This window comes from Grus americana, chromosome 2, assembly GCF_028858705.1.
Source record: "Grus americana isolate bGruAme1 chromosome 2, bGruAme1.mat, whole genome shotgun sequence".
Taxonomy (NCBI): Eukaryota; Metazoa; Chordata; class Aves; order Gruiformes; family Gruidae; genus Grus; species Grus americana.
Window position 1 is genome coordinate 408,812 of NC_072853.1, and position 14,565 is coordinate 423,376.

The 14,565-nt window shown below is 59.5% G+C and overlaps 1 protein-coding gene across 1 annotated transcript in view; it reads right to left on the reverse strand.

Moving 5' to 3' along the window:
• The window catches only part of EPPK1 (epiplakin 1), a 29,948-nt gene extending 15,668 nt beyond the window's left edge, over nt 1-14,280 (reverse strand). The window contains exons 1-4 of the mRNA XM_054818516.1: nt 5,347-14,280; nt 4,018-5,301; nt 2,689-3,972; nt 43-2,643 (exon numbers count right to left, since the gene is read on the reverse strand). Of these exons, the coding sequence (XP_054674491.1) occupies nt 43-2,643; nt 2,689-3,972; nt 4,018-5,301; nt 5,347-14,280 (14,103 nt within the window). The remainder of the gene's footprint in view (nt 1-42; nt 2,644-2,688; nt 3,973-4,017; nt 5,302-5,346) is intronic.
• Between the last annotated feature and the right edge of the window lie 285 nt (nt 14,281-14,565).

A 14,565-nucleotide genomic window follows, 5' to 3' on the forward strand; every position in this document is an offset into this window, starting at 1 on the left:
CCGCTCCCACTCCCGCTCCCGCTCCCGCCGGGAGTCCGCGGCCTCGCCATTCTCGGCCGCCGGCGGCGGGGCCTCCCGCTGCGTCGGCTTGCGGGCCAGGGCAGCGCCGTGGCCCTGGCCCTCAGCCCCGGTGACGATGGTGGTGAGGAGCGTGATCATCTCCGAGATGGTGACCGTCCCCGCCTTGTACTTCCGGAGGAGGTCCTGGCGCCGGTGGTCGGGGACGTAGCGGGAGAAGAGGAGCTCCCAGACTGTGACGCTCTGGCCCTGGAAGAGCCCCACGCTGACGGTGGTGCGGGCGGCCTGCAGGGCTTTCCGGGCGTCCTCGGTCAGCTGGTAGAGCACGGAGCCCTTGTCCATCAGCTGGAGCATGAGCAGCCCCGTGTCCGGGTCGGGCACGCAGCGGCGGAGGAGCTGCATGTAGGTGAGGTTCTCGTGGGTGTTGGGGTCAAAGAAGCCCTTGGTGTCGTCGGTGGGGTCGGAGAGGATCTGGTTCATCTCCTGGTCAAAGTAGCCGCGCCGGTAGGCCACCTCCACGGGGAGGCGGTGGCTGTGCACGGGGTCGATGATGCCGCCGGTGGCGATCTGGGCCTCGAGCAGGCGGATGCCGTGCTCCTTGACGATGAGCTCCTTCTTCATGGCCTGGAAGAGGGAGATCTGGTCGCCGGTGTAGGGGTCGGTGTAGCCCGTCACGGCCCTCTCGGCCGACAGGAGCTTCTCGTGCAGCTCGCTGCCCACCAGCCCGGACGAGACGGCCTCGTCCACGGAGAGCTTCTTGTTGGCGAGCGGGTCGACGACGAAGCCGGTGGCAGCCTGCGCCTCCAGCAGCACCAGGGCCGTGCCCTGCCTCAGGATGCCCTTCCACATGGCCTGGTAGATGCTCATCTTCTCCATCTTGGCGGGGTCGGCCTTGGAGGGCACCAGCACGCCGGCGATGCAGCCCGTGCCGTCCAGGTAGCGCTTGACGGAGGCCATTTCCGTCACCTCCTCCACCGTCTTGGAGCCCTGGACGAGGTCGGCCAGCGTGTCCTTGTCGATGATGCCCGAGTCCGCCAGGTCCGAGGCGGTCACCTGCCTCCTGAGGCCCGTGAATTTCACGTTGCTGCTCCGCTCCACCACCTCCTCGATGAGGACGGTGAGGAGCCTTGCCAGCTCGTCCAGCGCCAGGCTCCCGGCCCGGACCTTGCCCAGCAGCTCCTGCCTCTTTGCCTCGGAGACGTACTTGGAGAAGAGGAGCTCCCACAGGGAGACCTTCCTGCCGTGGAAGCCGCCCGCCGAGACCTCAACGGTGCGGGACTTCAGGGACCGCTCCAGCTCCAGCTCCCGCTCCCGCTCCCGCTCCCGCCGGGAGTCCGCGGCCTCGCCATTCTCGGCCGCCGGCGGCGGGGCCTCCCGCTGCGTCGGCTTGCGGGCCAGGGCAGCGCCGTGGCCCTGGCCCTCAGCCCCGGTGACGATGGTGGTGAGGAGCGTGATCATCTCTGAGATGGTGACCGTCCCCGCCTTGTACTTCCGGAGGAGGTCCTGGCGCCGGTGGTCGGGGACGTAGCGGGAGAAGAGGAGCTCCCAGACTGTGACGCTCTGGCCCTGGAAGAGCCCCACGCTGACGGTGGTGCGGGCGGCCTGCAGGGCTTTCCGGGCGTCCTCGGTCAGCTGGTAGAGCACGGAGCCCTTGTCCATCAGCTGGAGCATGAGCAGCCCCGTGTCCGGGTCGGGCACGCAGCGGCGGAGGAGCTGCATGTAGGTGAGGTTCTCGTGGGTGTTGGGGTCAAAGAAGCCCTTGGTGTCGTCGGTGGGGTCGGAGAGGATCTGGTTCATCTCCTGGTCAAAGTAGCCGCGCCGGTAGGCCACCTCCACGGGGAGGCGGTGGCTGTGCACGGGGTCGATGATGCCGCCGGTGGCGATCTGGGCCTCGAGCAGGCGGATGCCGTGCTCCTTGACGATGAGCTCCTTCTTCATGGCCTGGAAGAGGGAGATCTGGTCGCCGGTGTAGGGGTCGGTGTAGCCCGTCACGGCCCTCTCGGCCGACAGGAGCTTCTCGTGCAGCTCGCTGCCCACCAGCCCGGACGAGACGGCCTCGTCCACGGAGAGCTTCTTGTTGGCGAGCGGGTCGACGACGAAGCCGGTGGCAGCCTGCGCCTCCAGCAGCACCAGGGCCGTGCCCTGCCTCAGGATGCCCTTCCACATGGCCTGGTAGATGCTCATCTTCTCCATCTTGGCGGGGTCGGCCTTGGAGGGCACCAGCACGCCGGCGATGCAGCCCGTGCCGTCCAGGTAGCGCTTGACGGAGGCCATTTCCGTCACCTCCTCCACCGTCTTGGAGCCCTGGACGAGGTCGGCCAGCGTGTCCTTGTCGATGATGCCTGAGTCCGCCAGGTCCGAGGCGGTCACCTGCCTCCTGAGGCCCGTGAATTTCACGTTGCTGCTCCGCTCCACCACCTCCTCGATGAGGACGGTGAGGAGCCTTGCCAGCTCGTCCAGTGCCAGGCTCCCGGCCCGGACCTTGCCCAGCAGCTCCTGCCTCTTTGCCTCGGAGACGTACTTGGAGAAGAGGAGCTCCCACAGGGAGACCTTCCTGCCGTGGAAGCCGCCCGCCGAGACCTCAACGGTGCGGGACTTCAGGGACCGCTCCAGCTCCAGCTCCCGCTCCCGCTCCCGCTCCCGCTCCCGCTCCCGCCGGGAGTCCGCGGCCTCGCCATTCCCGGCCGCCGGCGGCGGGGCCTCCCGCTGCGTCGGCTTGCGGGCCAGGGCAGCGCCGTGGCCCTGGCCCTCAGCCCCGGTGACGATGGTGGTGAGGAGCGTGATCATCTCCGAGATGGTGACCGTCCCCGCCTTGTACTTCCGGAGGAGGTCCTGGCGCCGGTGGTCGGGGACGTAGCGGGAGAAGAGGAGCTCCCAGACTGTGACGCTCTGGCCCTGGAAGAGCCCCACGCTGACGGTGGTGCGGGCGGCCTGCAGGGCTTTCCGGGCGTCCTCGGTCAGCTGGTAGAGCACGGAGCCCTTGTCCATCAGCTGGAGCATGAGCAGCCCCGTGTCCGGGTCGGGCACGCAGCGGCGGAGGAGCTGCATGTAGGTGAGGTTCTCGTGGGTGTTGGGGTCAAAGAAGCCCTTGGTGTCGTCGGTGGGGTCGGAGAGGATCTGGTTCATCTCCTGGTCAAAGTAGCCGCGCCGGTAGGCCACCTCCACGGGGAGGCGGTGGCTGTGCACGGGGTCGATGATGCCGCCGGTGGCGATCTGGGCCTCGAGCAGGCGGATGCCGTGCTCCTTGACGATGAGCTCCTTCTTCATGGCCTGGAAGAGGGAGATCTGGTCGCCGGTGTAGGGGTCGGTGTAGCCCGTCACGGCCCTCTCGGCCGACAGGAGCTTCTCGTGCAGCTCGCTGCCCACCAGCCCGGACGAGACGGCCTCGTCCACGGAGAGCTTCTTGTTGGCGAGCGGGTCGACGACGAAGCCGGTGGCAGCCTGCGCCTCCAGCAGCACCAGGGCCGTGCCCTGCCTCAGGATGCCCTTCCACATGGCCTGGTAGATGCTCATCTTCTCCATCTTGGCGGGGTCGGCCTTGGAGGGCACCAGCACGCCGGCGATGCAGCCCGTGCCGTCCAGGTAGCGCTTGACGGAGGCCATTTCCGTCACCTCCTCCACCGTCTTGGAGCCCTGGACGAGGTCGGCCAGCGTGTCCTTGTCGATGATGCCCGAGTCCGCCAGGTCCGAGGCGGTCACCTGCCTCCTGAGGCCCGTGAATTTCACGTTGCTGCTCCGCTCCACCACCTCCTCGATGAGGACGGTGAGGAGCCTTGCCAGCTCGTCCAGCGCCAGGCTCCCGGCCCGGACCTTGCCCAGCAGCTCCTGCCTCTTTGCCTCGGAGACGTACTTGGAGAAGAGGAGCTCCCACAGGGAGACCTTCCTGCCGTGGAAGCCGCCCGCCGAGACCTCAACGGTGCGGGACTTCAGGGACCGCTCCAGCTCCAGCTCCCGCTCCCGCTCCCGCTCCCGCTCCCGCTCCCGCCGGGAGTCCGCGGCCTCGCCATTCTCGGCCGCCGGCGGCGGGGCCTCCCGCTGCGTCGGCTTGCGGGCCAGGGCAGCGCCGTGGCCCTGGCCCTCAGCCCCGGTGACGATGGTGGTGAGGAGCGTGATCATCTCCGAGATGGTGACCGTCCCCGCCTTGTACTTCCGGAGGAGGTCCTGGCGCCGGTGGTCGGGGACGTAGCGGGAGAAGAGGAGCTCCCAGACTGTGACGCTCTGGCCCTGGAAGAGCCCCACGCTGACGGTGGTGCGGGCGGCCTGCAGGGCTTTCCGGGCGTCCTCGGTCAGCTGGTAGAGCACGGAGCCCTTGTCCATCAGCTGGAGCATGAGCAGCCCCGTGTCCGGGTCGGGCACGCAGCGGCGGAGGAGCTGCATGTAGGTGAGGTTCTCGTGGGTGTTGGGGTCAAAGAAGCCCTTGGTGTCGTCGGTGGGGTCGGAGAGGATCTGGTTCATCTCCTGGTCAAAGTAGCCGCGCCGGTAGGCCACCTCCACGGGGAGGCGGTGGCTGTGCACGGGGTCGATGATGCCGCCGGTGGCGATCTGGGCCTCGAGCAGGCGGATGCCGTGCTCCTTGACGATGAGCTCCTTCTTCATGGCCTGGAAGAGGGAGATCTGGTCGCCGGTGTAGGGGTCGGTGTAGCCCGTCACGGCCCTCTCGGCCGACAGGAGCTTCTCGTGCAGCTCGCTGCCCACCAGCCCGGACGAGACGGCCTCGTCCACGGAGAGCTTCTTGTTGGCGAGCGGGTCGACGACGAAGCCGGTGGCAGCCTGCGCCTCCAGCAGCACCAGGGCCGTGCCCTGCCTCAGGATGCCCTTCCACATGGCCTGGTAGATGCTCATCTTCTCCATCTTGGCGGGGTCGGCCTTGGAGGGCACCAGCACGCCGGCGATGCAGCCCGTGCCGTCCAGGTAGCGCTTGACGGAGGCCATTTCCGTCACCTCCTCCACCGTCTTGGAGCCCTGGACGAGGTCGGCCAGCGTGTCCTTGTCGATGATGCCCGAGTCCGCCAGGTCCGAGGCGGTCACCTGCCTCCTGAGGCCCGTGAATTTCACGTTGCTGCTCCGCTCCACCACCTCCTCGATGAGGACGGTGAGGAGCCTTGCCAGCTCGTCCAGCGCCAGGCTCCCGGCCCGGACCTTGCCCAGCAGCTCCTGCCTCTTTGCCTCGGAGACGTACTTGGAGAAGAGGAGCTCCCACAGGGAGACCTTCCTGCCGTGGAAGCCGCCCGCCGAGACCTCAACGGTGCGGGACTTCAGGGACCGCTCCAGCTCCAGCTCCCGCTCCCGCTCCCGCTCCCGCTCCCGCTCCCGCCGGGAGTCCGCGGCCTCGCCATTCTCGGCCGCCGGCGGCGGGGCCTCCCGCTGCGTCGGCTTGCGGGCCAGGGCAGCGCCGTGGCCCTGGCCCTCAGCCCCGGTGACGATGGTGGTGAGGAGCGTGATCATCTCCGAGATGGTGACCGTCCCCGCCTTGTACTTCCGGAGGAGGTCCTGGCGCCGGTGGTCGGGGACGTAGCGGGAGAAGAGGAGCTCCCAGACTGTGACGCTCTGGCCCTGGAAGAGCCCCACGCTGACGGTGGTGCGGGCGGCCTGCAGGGCTTTCCGGGCATCCTCGGTCAGCTGGTAGAGCACGGAGCCCTTGTCCATCAGCTGGAGCATGAGCAGCCCCGTGTCCGGGTCGGGCACGCAGCGGCGGAGGAGCTGCATGTAGGTGAGGTTCTCGTGGGTGTTGGGGTCAAAGAAGCCCTTGGTGTCGTCGGTGGGGTCGGAGAGGATCTGGTTCATCTCCTGGTCAAAGTAGCCGCGCCGGTAGGCCACCTCCACGGGGAGGCGGTGGCTGTGCACGGGGTCGATGATGCCGCCGGTAGCGATCTGGGCCTCGAGCAGGCGGATGCCGTGCTCCTTGACGATGAGCTCCTTCTTCATGGCCTGGAAGAGGGAGATCTGGTCGCCGGTGTAGGGGTCGGTGTAGCCCGTCACGGCCCTCTCGGCCGACAGGAGCTTCTCGTGCAGCTCGCTGCCCACCAGCCCGGACGAGACGGCCTCGTCCACGGAGAGCTTCTTGTTGGCGAGCGGGTCGACGACGAAGCCGGTGGCAGCCTGCGCCTCCAGCAGCACCAGGGCCGTGCCCTGCCTCAGGATGCCCTTCCACATGGCCTGGTAGATGCTCATCTTCTCCATCTTGGCGGGGTCGGCCTTGGAGGGCACCAGCACGCCGGCGATGCAGCCCGTGCCGTCCAGGTAGCGCTTGACGGAGGCCATTTCCGTCACCTCCTCCACCGTCTTGGAGCCCTGGACGAGGTCGGCCAGCGTGTCCTTGTCGATGATGCCCGAGTCCGCCAGGTCCGAGGCGGTCACCTGCCTCCTGAGGCCCGTGAATTTCACGTTGCTGCTCCGCTCCACCACCTCCTCGATGAGGACGGTGAGGAGCCTTGCCAGCTCGTCCAGCGCCAGGCTCCCGGCCCGGACCTTGCCCAGCAGCTCCTGCCTCTTTGCCTCGGAGACGTACTTGGAGAAGAGGAGCTCCCACAGGGAGACCTTCCTGCCGTGGAAGCCGCCCGCCGAGACCTCAACGGTGCGGGACTTCAGGGACCGCTCCAGCTCCAGCTCCCGCTCCCGCTCCCGCCGGGAGTCCGCAGCCTCGCCATTCTCGGCCGCCGGCGGCGGGGCCTCCCGCTGCGTCGGCTTGCGGGCCAGGGCAGCGCCGTGGCCCTGGCCCTCAGCCCCGGTGACGATGGTGGTGAGGAGCGTGATCATCTCCGAGATGGTGACCGTCCCCGCCTTGTACTTCCGGAGGAGGTCCTGGCGCCGGTGGTCGGGGACGTAGCGGGAGAAGAGGAGCTCCCAGACTGTGACGCTCTGGCCCTGGAAGAGCCCCACGCTGACGGTGGTGCGGGCGGCCTGCAGGGCTTTCCGGGCGTCCTCGGTCAGCTGGTAGAGCACGGAGCCCTTGTCCATCAGCTGGAGCATGAGCAGCCCCGTGTCCGGGTCGGGCACGCAGCGGCGGAGGAGCTGCATGTAGGTGAGGTTCTCGTGGGTGTTGGGGTCAAAGAAGCCCTTGGTGTCGTCGGTGGGGTCGGAGAGGATCTGGTTCATCTCCTGGTCAAAGTAGCCGCGCCGGTAGGCCACCTCCACGGGGAGGCGGTGGCTGTGCACGGGGTCGATGATGCCGCCGGTGGCGATCTGGGCCTCGAGCAGGCGGATGCCGTGCTCCTTGACAATGAGCTCCTTCTTCATGGCCTGGAAAAGCGACATCTTCTGCGCCGTGCACGGGTCAGTGTAGCCTGTTACAGCCCTCTCTGCACAAAGTAGTTTTTTCTGCAGCTCGCTGCCCACCAGCCCGGACGAGACGGCCTCGTCCACGGAGAGCTTCTTGTTGGCGAGCGGGTCAATGATGAAGCCGGTGGCAGCCTGTGCCTCCAGCAGCACCAGTGCTGTCCCTGGTCTTAGGATGCCCTTCCACATGGCCTGGTAGATGCTCATCTTCTCCATCTTGGCGGGGTTGACCTTGGACGGCACCAGCACGCCGGCGATGCTTCCAGTTCCCTCAAGGTATCTTCTCACACTATCCATTTGTGCTATTTCTTGTGCCGTTTCTTTTCCTTCATGGAGTTTTTCCATTGTTTCTTCTGTAATTATCTGTGCGCTGACAAGTTCTGATGCTGTTATTTGTTGTCTGAGTCCTTGGAACCAGATATCACTTCTGTCCTCTTCTTTTTCTTTGATGATATATAGTATTGTTTCAATGATTCCTTGCAGAATGTGATGGGATTCCTGTTTATATTTTTTCACCAGTTCTTTTCTTTTCTCTTCACTGATATACTCAGAACAGAGAAGTTCCCACAGTGATAATACACATCCTTTGTATTTTCCAACAGGCACTTGTACCTTTTTAGACAACAGGGAATTTTTTGTTTGCTCATCAACGTAGAAATAATCATCTTCTTTTTCCGTAACCTGCAGCAGGTACAATCCACTATCTCTGTCTTTGGAACATCTCTTTAGTAGCTGACTGTAACTGATTTTCTCATGAGTGTTGGGATCTATAAAACCTTTGCTACCGTGATCTGGATCAGAAAGTAGAAGAAACATTTCCTCATCCAAGTAGCCACGCCGGTAGGCCACCTCCACGGGGAGGCGGTGGCTGTGCACAGGGTCGATGATGCCACCGGTGGCGATCTGGGCCTCGAGCAGGCGGATGCCGTGCTCCTTGACTGTTATCTTTTGCCTTATGGCCTGGAAGAGGGATAATTTATTTCCTGCATGAGTATGTGTGTATCCTGTCACAGCTTTCTCTGCTGATAGGAGCTTCTTGTGCAAGTTGCTACCTACCAGCCCAGACGAGACAGCCTCATCTACAGAGAGCTTCTTATTTATCACTGGGTCAATGAGAAAACCAGTGGCAGCCTGTGCCTCCAGCAGCCCTAGTGCACATTGCTCTGTGAGTAGACCCTTCTCCAGGGCCTGGTAGATGCTCATCTTTTCTTTCCTTGATGGGATTAGAACCCCAGCAATGCATCCGGTGCCATCCAAGTACCTTTTGATGGTGTCCTTCTTTGTGAGGCTGGCAAGCGTGAGACTCCCATCCTGCAGCTGATCTAGAGTTTTCTTGTCAATTATTTCAGAGTTAAACAATTCTGATATTGACACATCCCCCCGGAGTCCTTTAACCTTGAGGGCTTCTGCTCTTTTCTCTGTATCCTCAACTATTTTGAGGATGAGGGCTATAAGATCTTCCAGCGTGAGGGTTTTGCATTTGTACTGCATCACTAGTTCTTTCCTTTTCTGCTCAGAGATGTAATGAGAGCAGAGGATTTCCCAGATGGAAACTGTTTGGTCTTTAAACTTTCCAACTTTCACTTCTAGGGGCTTTGAGCGGAAAACCTTTTTGGTACACTCATCAATGTAGAAGTACTTTCCTCCTTCCTGAACAACTTGTAGCATGTACAATCCAGTCTCTGAATCTTGGACACATCTCTCCAGGAGCTGCATGTAGGTGAGGTTCTCGTGGGTGTTGGGGTCAAAGAAGCCCTTGGTGTCATCAGTGGGGTCAGAGAGGATTTGGTTCATCTCTTGGTCAAAGTAGCCACGCTGGTAGGCCACCTCCACGGGGAGGCGGTGGCTGTGCACGGGGTCGATGATGCCGCCGGTGGCGATCTGGGCCTCAAGCAGGCGGATGCCATGGCTCTTCACAATCAGTCCTTGGTTCATAGCTTCAAATAGGGACATTGGGGCTTTTGTGTAGGGGTCAGTGTAGCCTGTCACAGCTCTTTCTGCACAGAGTAGCTTTTCAAATATCTCCCCTCCAATTAGACCTTCAGTTAATGCTTCCTCCACTGAAAACTTCTGGTTTTTCTCTGGGTCAATAATGTAGCCAGTGGCAGCCTGAGCCTCCAGCAGCACCAGTGCTGTCCCTGGCCTCAGGATGCCCTTCCTCATGGCATGGTAGATGCTCATCTTCACATTGCTTGGCTGTATAAGGACCCCTGCTATGAAATTGCTGCCTTCCAGGTACCTGCGGACAGAGTCCATTTCAGTGACTTCTTTGACTGTTTTCTTCCCCTGGTTGAGCTCATCGAGGGTTTTTTTGTCTATAAGTTGAGACTGGAAGAGGTCACTGGCAGATACTTTTTTCCGCAAACCCTTGAATGCAAACTTCTTGCCCTGCGCCTCAGTCTCTTTGATGATTGTGATGACAATTGTTATGATTTCATGTAGCACTTCAGTATTCTCATCTTTGTACTTTTGCACTAGCTCTCTTCTTTTGCTGTCTGAGAGGTATTCAGAGTTGAGAAGGTCCCAGACTGACACTGTCTGTCCTTTGAACCGCCCTATGTTGACACAAACAGTCACAGATTTCAGCACCTCCATGGTTTGTTCATCGACACAGAACATCGCGTTTTCTGACAGAGGAAGGAGCCAGAGATCTGACTCAGCCTCATGAATGCACCTGTCCTTCAGCTGCTGGTAAGTCACATTCTCCTTTGTGTTTGGATCAAAAAAGATTTTGGTGCTGTCATTCAGCTGAGAGAGGGTTTGGTTCAGGTCGTCATCGTAGAAGCCATATCTGCACGCAGCCTGGAGTGGAAGGTGATGATGGTGAATGGGATCAATGACCCCTCCTGTGGCCAGCTGGGCCTCTAGCAAGGGAACAGCATCTCCCAGGGGAATCAGCTCTTTCCTGAGTGCTTGACATAGTGAGATGGAGGTCCCTGTGTAGGGGTCTGTGTAGCCAGTCACTGCCCTCTCAGCTAGAAGGAGTTTCTCAGTGAGCTCTTCACCGACAACACCTGCTTTCACAGCATCCCTCACGCTAAGTCTCCGGTTTGTAGCTGTGTCAGTTAGGTATCCTGTGGCTGCCTGAGCTTCTAGCAGCCTCAGAGCAGCCCCAGGGAGGAGGAGATTGTTTTTCATGGCATCATAAAAGCTCATCTTCTTTTTGGATGCCTCTATGAATACTCCGGCAATGCTGCCTGTGCCCTGCAAGTACCTCTTCACACTCTCCATCGCAGCCACTTCCTCGGGAGTCCTTATGCCCTGAGCCAGTTCTTCAAACGTCTTCTCAGTAATGATGCCAGCATCCAGCAGCCAGACTGCTGAGACACTGCCCCGCAACCCTTCCAAGGTGATGTGGGTGTGGGCTTTCATTTCCATCTCCCCAACCAGTCTGAGCACAAGAGCAACCAGCTGCTGCAGCGACATTTCCTCAGAGCGGAACCTCTCCACGAAGTCACTCCTCTGTTCCTCAGTGAAATACCCAGAGTGAACTAGCTCCCAGAGGGAGAGCCCTTTTTCCTTCACCACAGTTTCCTTAAAAATCTGCTGGATTTGTTCATCGGTGTAGGCAGGAGCAGCTGTCTGTGGCAGAGGCAGCAAATGGAAGCCGGAGATCTCATCCTTCTGGCAGCGCTTGATTAGCTCGGCATAGGTCATGGTCTCTTTGCTGTCTGGGGCGCAGAAGGCTCTGTTGTTGTCACTGGGCTTAGAAAGGGCCTTGTTTGTGTCCTCATCCAGGCACCCTCGCTTCTGGGCACATTCTACAGGGATATAGTGGCCACATGTTGGGTCAATGATGCCTCCTGTAGCCATCTGCACCTCCATCAACTGCATCGCCTGTTTGTCAGCAATCAGGCCCTTCTTCATTGCCTGGAAGAGGGGTATCTTCTTGCCCGTGAAAGGATCTTTGTAGCCTGTTACAGCCCCTTCTGCATGCTGCAGCTTCTCATGGACTTCTGGCCCAATGACTCCCTCCTTGATGGCATCATCCACACAGAGTTTCTGGTTGTTCACTGGGTCAATGATGAAGCCTGTGGCAGCCTGGGCCTCTAACAGTGGAAGGGCTACTCCTGGGACCATGATGTTTTTCTTCATGGCCTCGTAAATGCTTATCCTCTGGTTTGAGGGCTGGAGTACAATCCCCCCGATGCTGCCAGAGCCATAGAGGTACTTTCTGACAGAGTTCATGTGCAGGACTTCCTCTGGTGTGATGGATCCCTCCAACACCTTCTCAAACAGGGCCTTGTCAATGACACCTGTTTCCATCAGGTGGTAAGCACTGACGCTGCCTCTCATGGCTGGGAACTTGATGGGGGCCCATTTTTTCATTTCCTCCTCTAGCATGATTCGAATTTGTTCTAGGGTGAGCTTCCTCAGCTGGTAGTGGTTGAATATCTCTCGGCGCCTCCCCTCGCTGAAGTACTCCGAGTTCAGCAGGTCCCACATGGACACCTTCTCCCCTCGTAACCGCCCAAACCTGACCGGCAGCCAGGAGCTCCTGAACACCCGTCTGGTGGCATCATCAATGAACTGGCACTTCCTGCTGTTCAGGGGAAGGAGGCAGAGCCCAGTGTTTGGCTCTGTGATGCACTTCTCCTTCAGCTGCAGGTAGGTGAGGTTCTCATGGGTGTTGGGGTCAAAGAAGCCCTTGGTATCATCACTGGGATCAGAAAGGATTAAGTTCATCTTCTTGTCAAAGTAGCCACGCCGGTAGGCCACCTCCACAGGGATGCGGTGGCTGTTGATGGGGTCGATGATGCCACCAGTGGCGATCTGGGCCTCAAGCAGGCGGATAGCGTGCTCCTTGACGATGAGCTCCTTCTTCATGGCCTGGAAGAGAGAAATCTTGTTCCCTGAGTAAGGATCTCTGTAGCCGGTGACAGATTTCTCTGCAGTCAGTAGCTTGTCATAAACATCTGGGCCAATGACGTTGGCTCTTAATGCCTCATCCACAGAATACCTTTTGTTGGCAGCTGGGTCAATGATAAATCCAGTAGCAGCCTGTGCCTCCAGGAGGATCAGTGACGTTCCTGGCCTTAAAAGTCCTTTCCGTTTTGCCTGGTAGATGCTGATCTTCTCCTGGGAGTCGGGAAGCAGGAGCCCACCAATGCTACCTGTCCCTTGCAGGTACTTCTTGACAGTGTCCATGCTGACAACTTCTTTGGCTGATGTTTCTCCCTCCTTCAATTTCTTAAACAAATCTTTGTTGATGATTTCAGAGCTCAGGAGCTGGTCAGCTGTCACCCGGTCCCTCAGTCCTTCAAAGGTGACATTAGCAGTGGAAGCCATTTCCTCAATGGTGGCACTGACTGCCTTACCCAATTCTTGCGTAGAGAGTGTTCCTGCAAGGTACTGCTGGGTGAGAGCAGCTCTTTGCTCACTCTGGATGTAGTCTGAGAAGAGAAGTTTCCAGAGAGACACTGACTTTCCCTTGAATTTACCTAAAGCAATGGGTACCTGTGTGTTTTCCAGAGCTGCTTGGGTCCTATGGTCAAAGAACAGGTGGGTTCCCTCAGATCCTTCTTTGCTGTCTCCATCAAGTGGCAGCAGAAGGAGCCCCGTGCTGGGATCAGTGACACAGCGCTTGAGAAGGTCTGCGTAGATCAGCTTCTCCTTGAAGCTGGGGTCAAAGAACCCTTTCATGTCATCAGTAGGACTGGAGAGGAGCTGTCTTGTGGCCTCGTCCAGGTACCCCCACTTGCAAGCTGTCTCTGTGGGGACACGGAGGTGCCTGCCTGGAGCAATTATACCCCCTGTGGCCATCTGAGCTTCCAGAAGGAAAATGCCATGGTCCTTGGGGATGAAGCCCTTCCTGATGGCTTGGAACAGAGAGAGCATTTCTCCAGTGTAGGGGTCCCTGTATCCAGTGATGGTCCTCTCAGCTGAAGACAGTTTCTCATGAAGCTCTGGGCCGATGAGACCGACCCTGACAGCCTCATCAACTGAGTAGCTTTTGTTCTTTATGGGGTCTGTCAGGCTGCCAGTGGAGGCCTGGACTTGCAGTAGCATCAGAGCAGCACCAGGCATGAGGAGATGCTCTCTCAGTGCCTGGTAAAGACTTTTCCTCTCACCAGAAGGCAGGACGACACCAGTCACACTCCTTGTCCCATGCAGGAACTGCTGAACGGAGTCATTCTCTGCTACTTCCTGGGCAGAAACTCTTCCCTCCTCAAGACTTCTGAACATGTCAGGGCCGATGATGCCAGAGTCCAGCAGATCCCTGCTGCTCACCCTCCCTCCCAGCCCTGGGAACGTGATTTGCAGGGGCAAGAGGAGGAGGCCTGAGGCTGGATCAACAACACTTCTCTTCATAAGCTCCATATAAGTGACTCTCTCCATAGTACTGGGGTTGAGGAACCCTTTGCTGTCCTCATTGCTGGGGTCAGAGAGGAGCTGGCTCATTTCTTCATCTAAAAATCCCCTCTCACAGGCAACATCTGCTGGGAGCCGGCAGCCAGTGGCTGGGTCAATGATGCCTCCGGTTGCAATCTGGGCCTCTAGCAGCCGAGTACCTTGCTCCCTCCCGATCAGATCCTTCTGGATTGCCTGGTAGAGGGAGATTTTCTCTTCTGTGTAGGGGTCCACAAAGCCAGTAGCAGCTTGCTCTGCAGAGAGCAGCCTCTCCTTCAGCTCCAGCCCCACCAGCCCCTGCTGCACAGCTTCTGCTACAGAGACATGCCTGTTCTTCACCGGGTCAGTGATGAAGCCCATGGCTGCCTGGGCCTCAAGAAGACAAAGTGCTGAATCCAGACTCAGGAGGTGCTCTCTGGTGGCATCATAAAAGCTCATTGTCTTCTTTGAAGCCTCTACATACACTCCAGCAATGCTGCCAGCTGCCTCCAAGGGCTCACCTGAAGCATCCATCACCGTCACATCCCTGTCAGCTGCTTTTTTCTGTTTGCAAGGCAACACGTCCTGGTCCAAGTGGTTTGCTTCCTGGTGATATATGGGGGCATCATGGCCGTTCACTGCTGGCTTACTCTCCATCCTCCCGCTGCACTTCTTTCACAGCTGTCAAGACTCTGGAGAGAGGGGAGAGAATGGGAAAGCTCTGTGAGAAATCAACTTTTCTATGGCTTGCATGCTAAACATGGGGGAAAAAAAGAAAAATAAATACCTTACAGGCAGGAGGAAGTAACAGGCAAAGGCTGAGCATGTTCAGGGCAGTGTGCTTGTCCCTGAACCTGACACACTGAGCCAGACCTGCCAGAGGCCAGCACCCTCTGCATCCTGAGCTGTGTGCACTAGGACATCTCAGCGCAAGAGAGAACC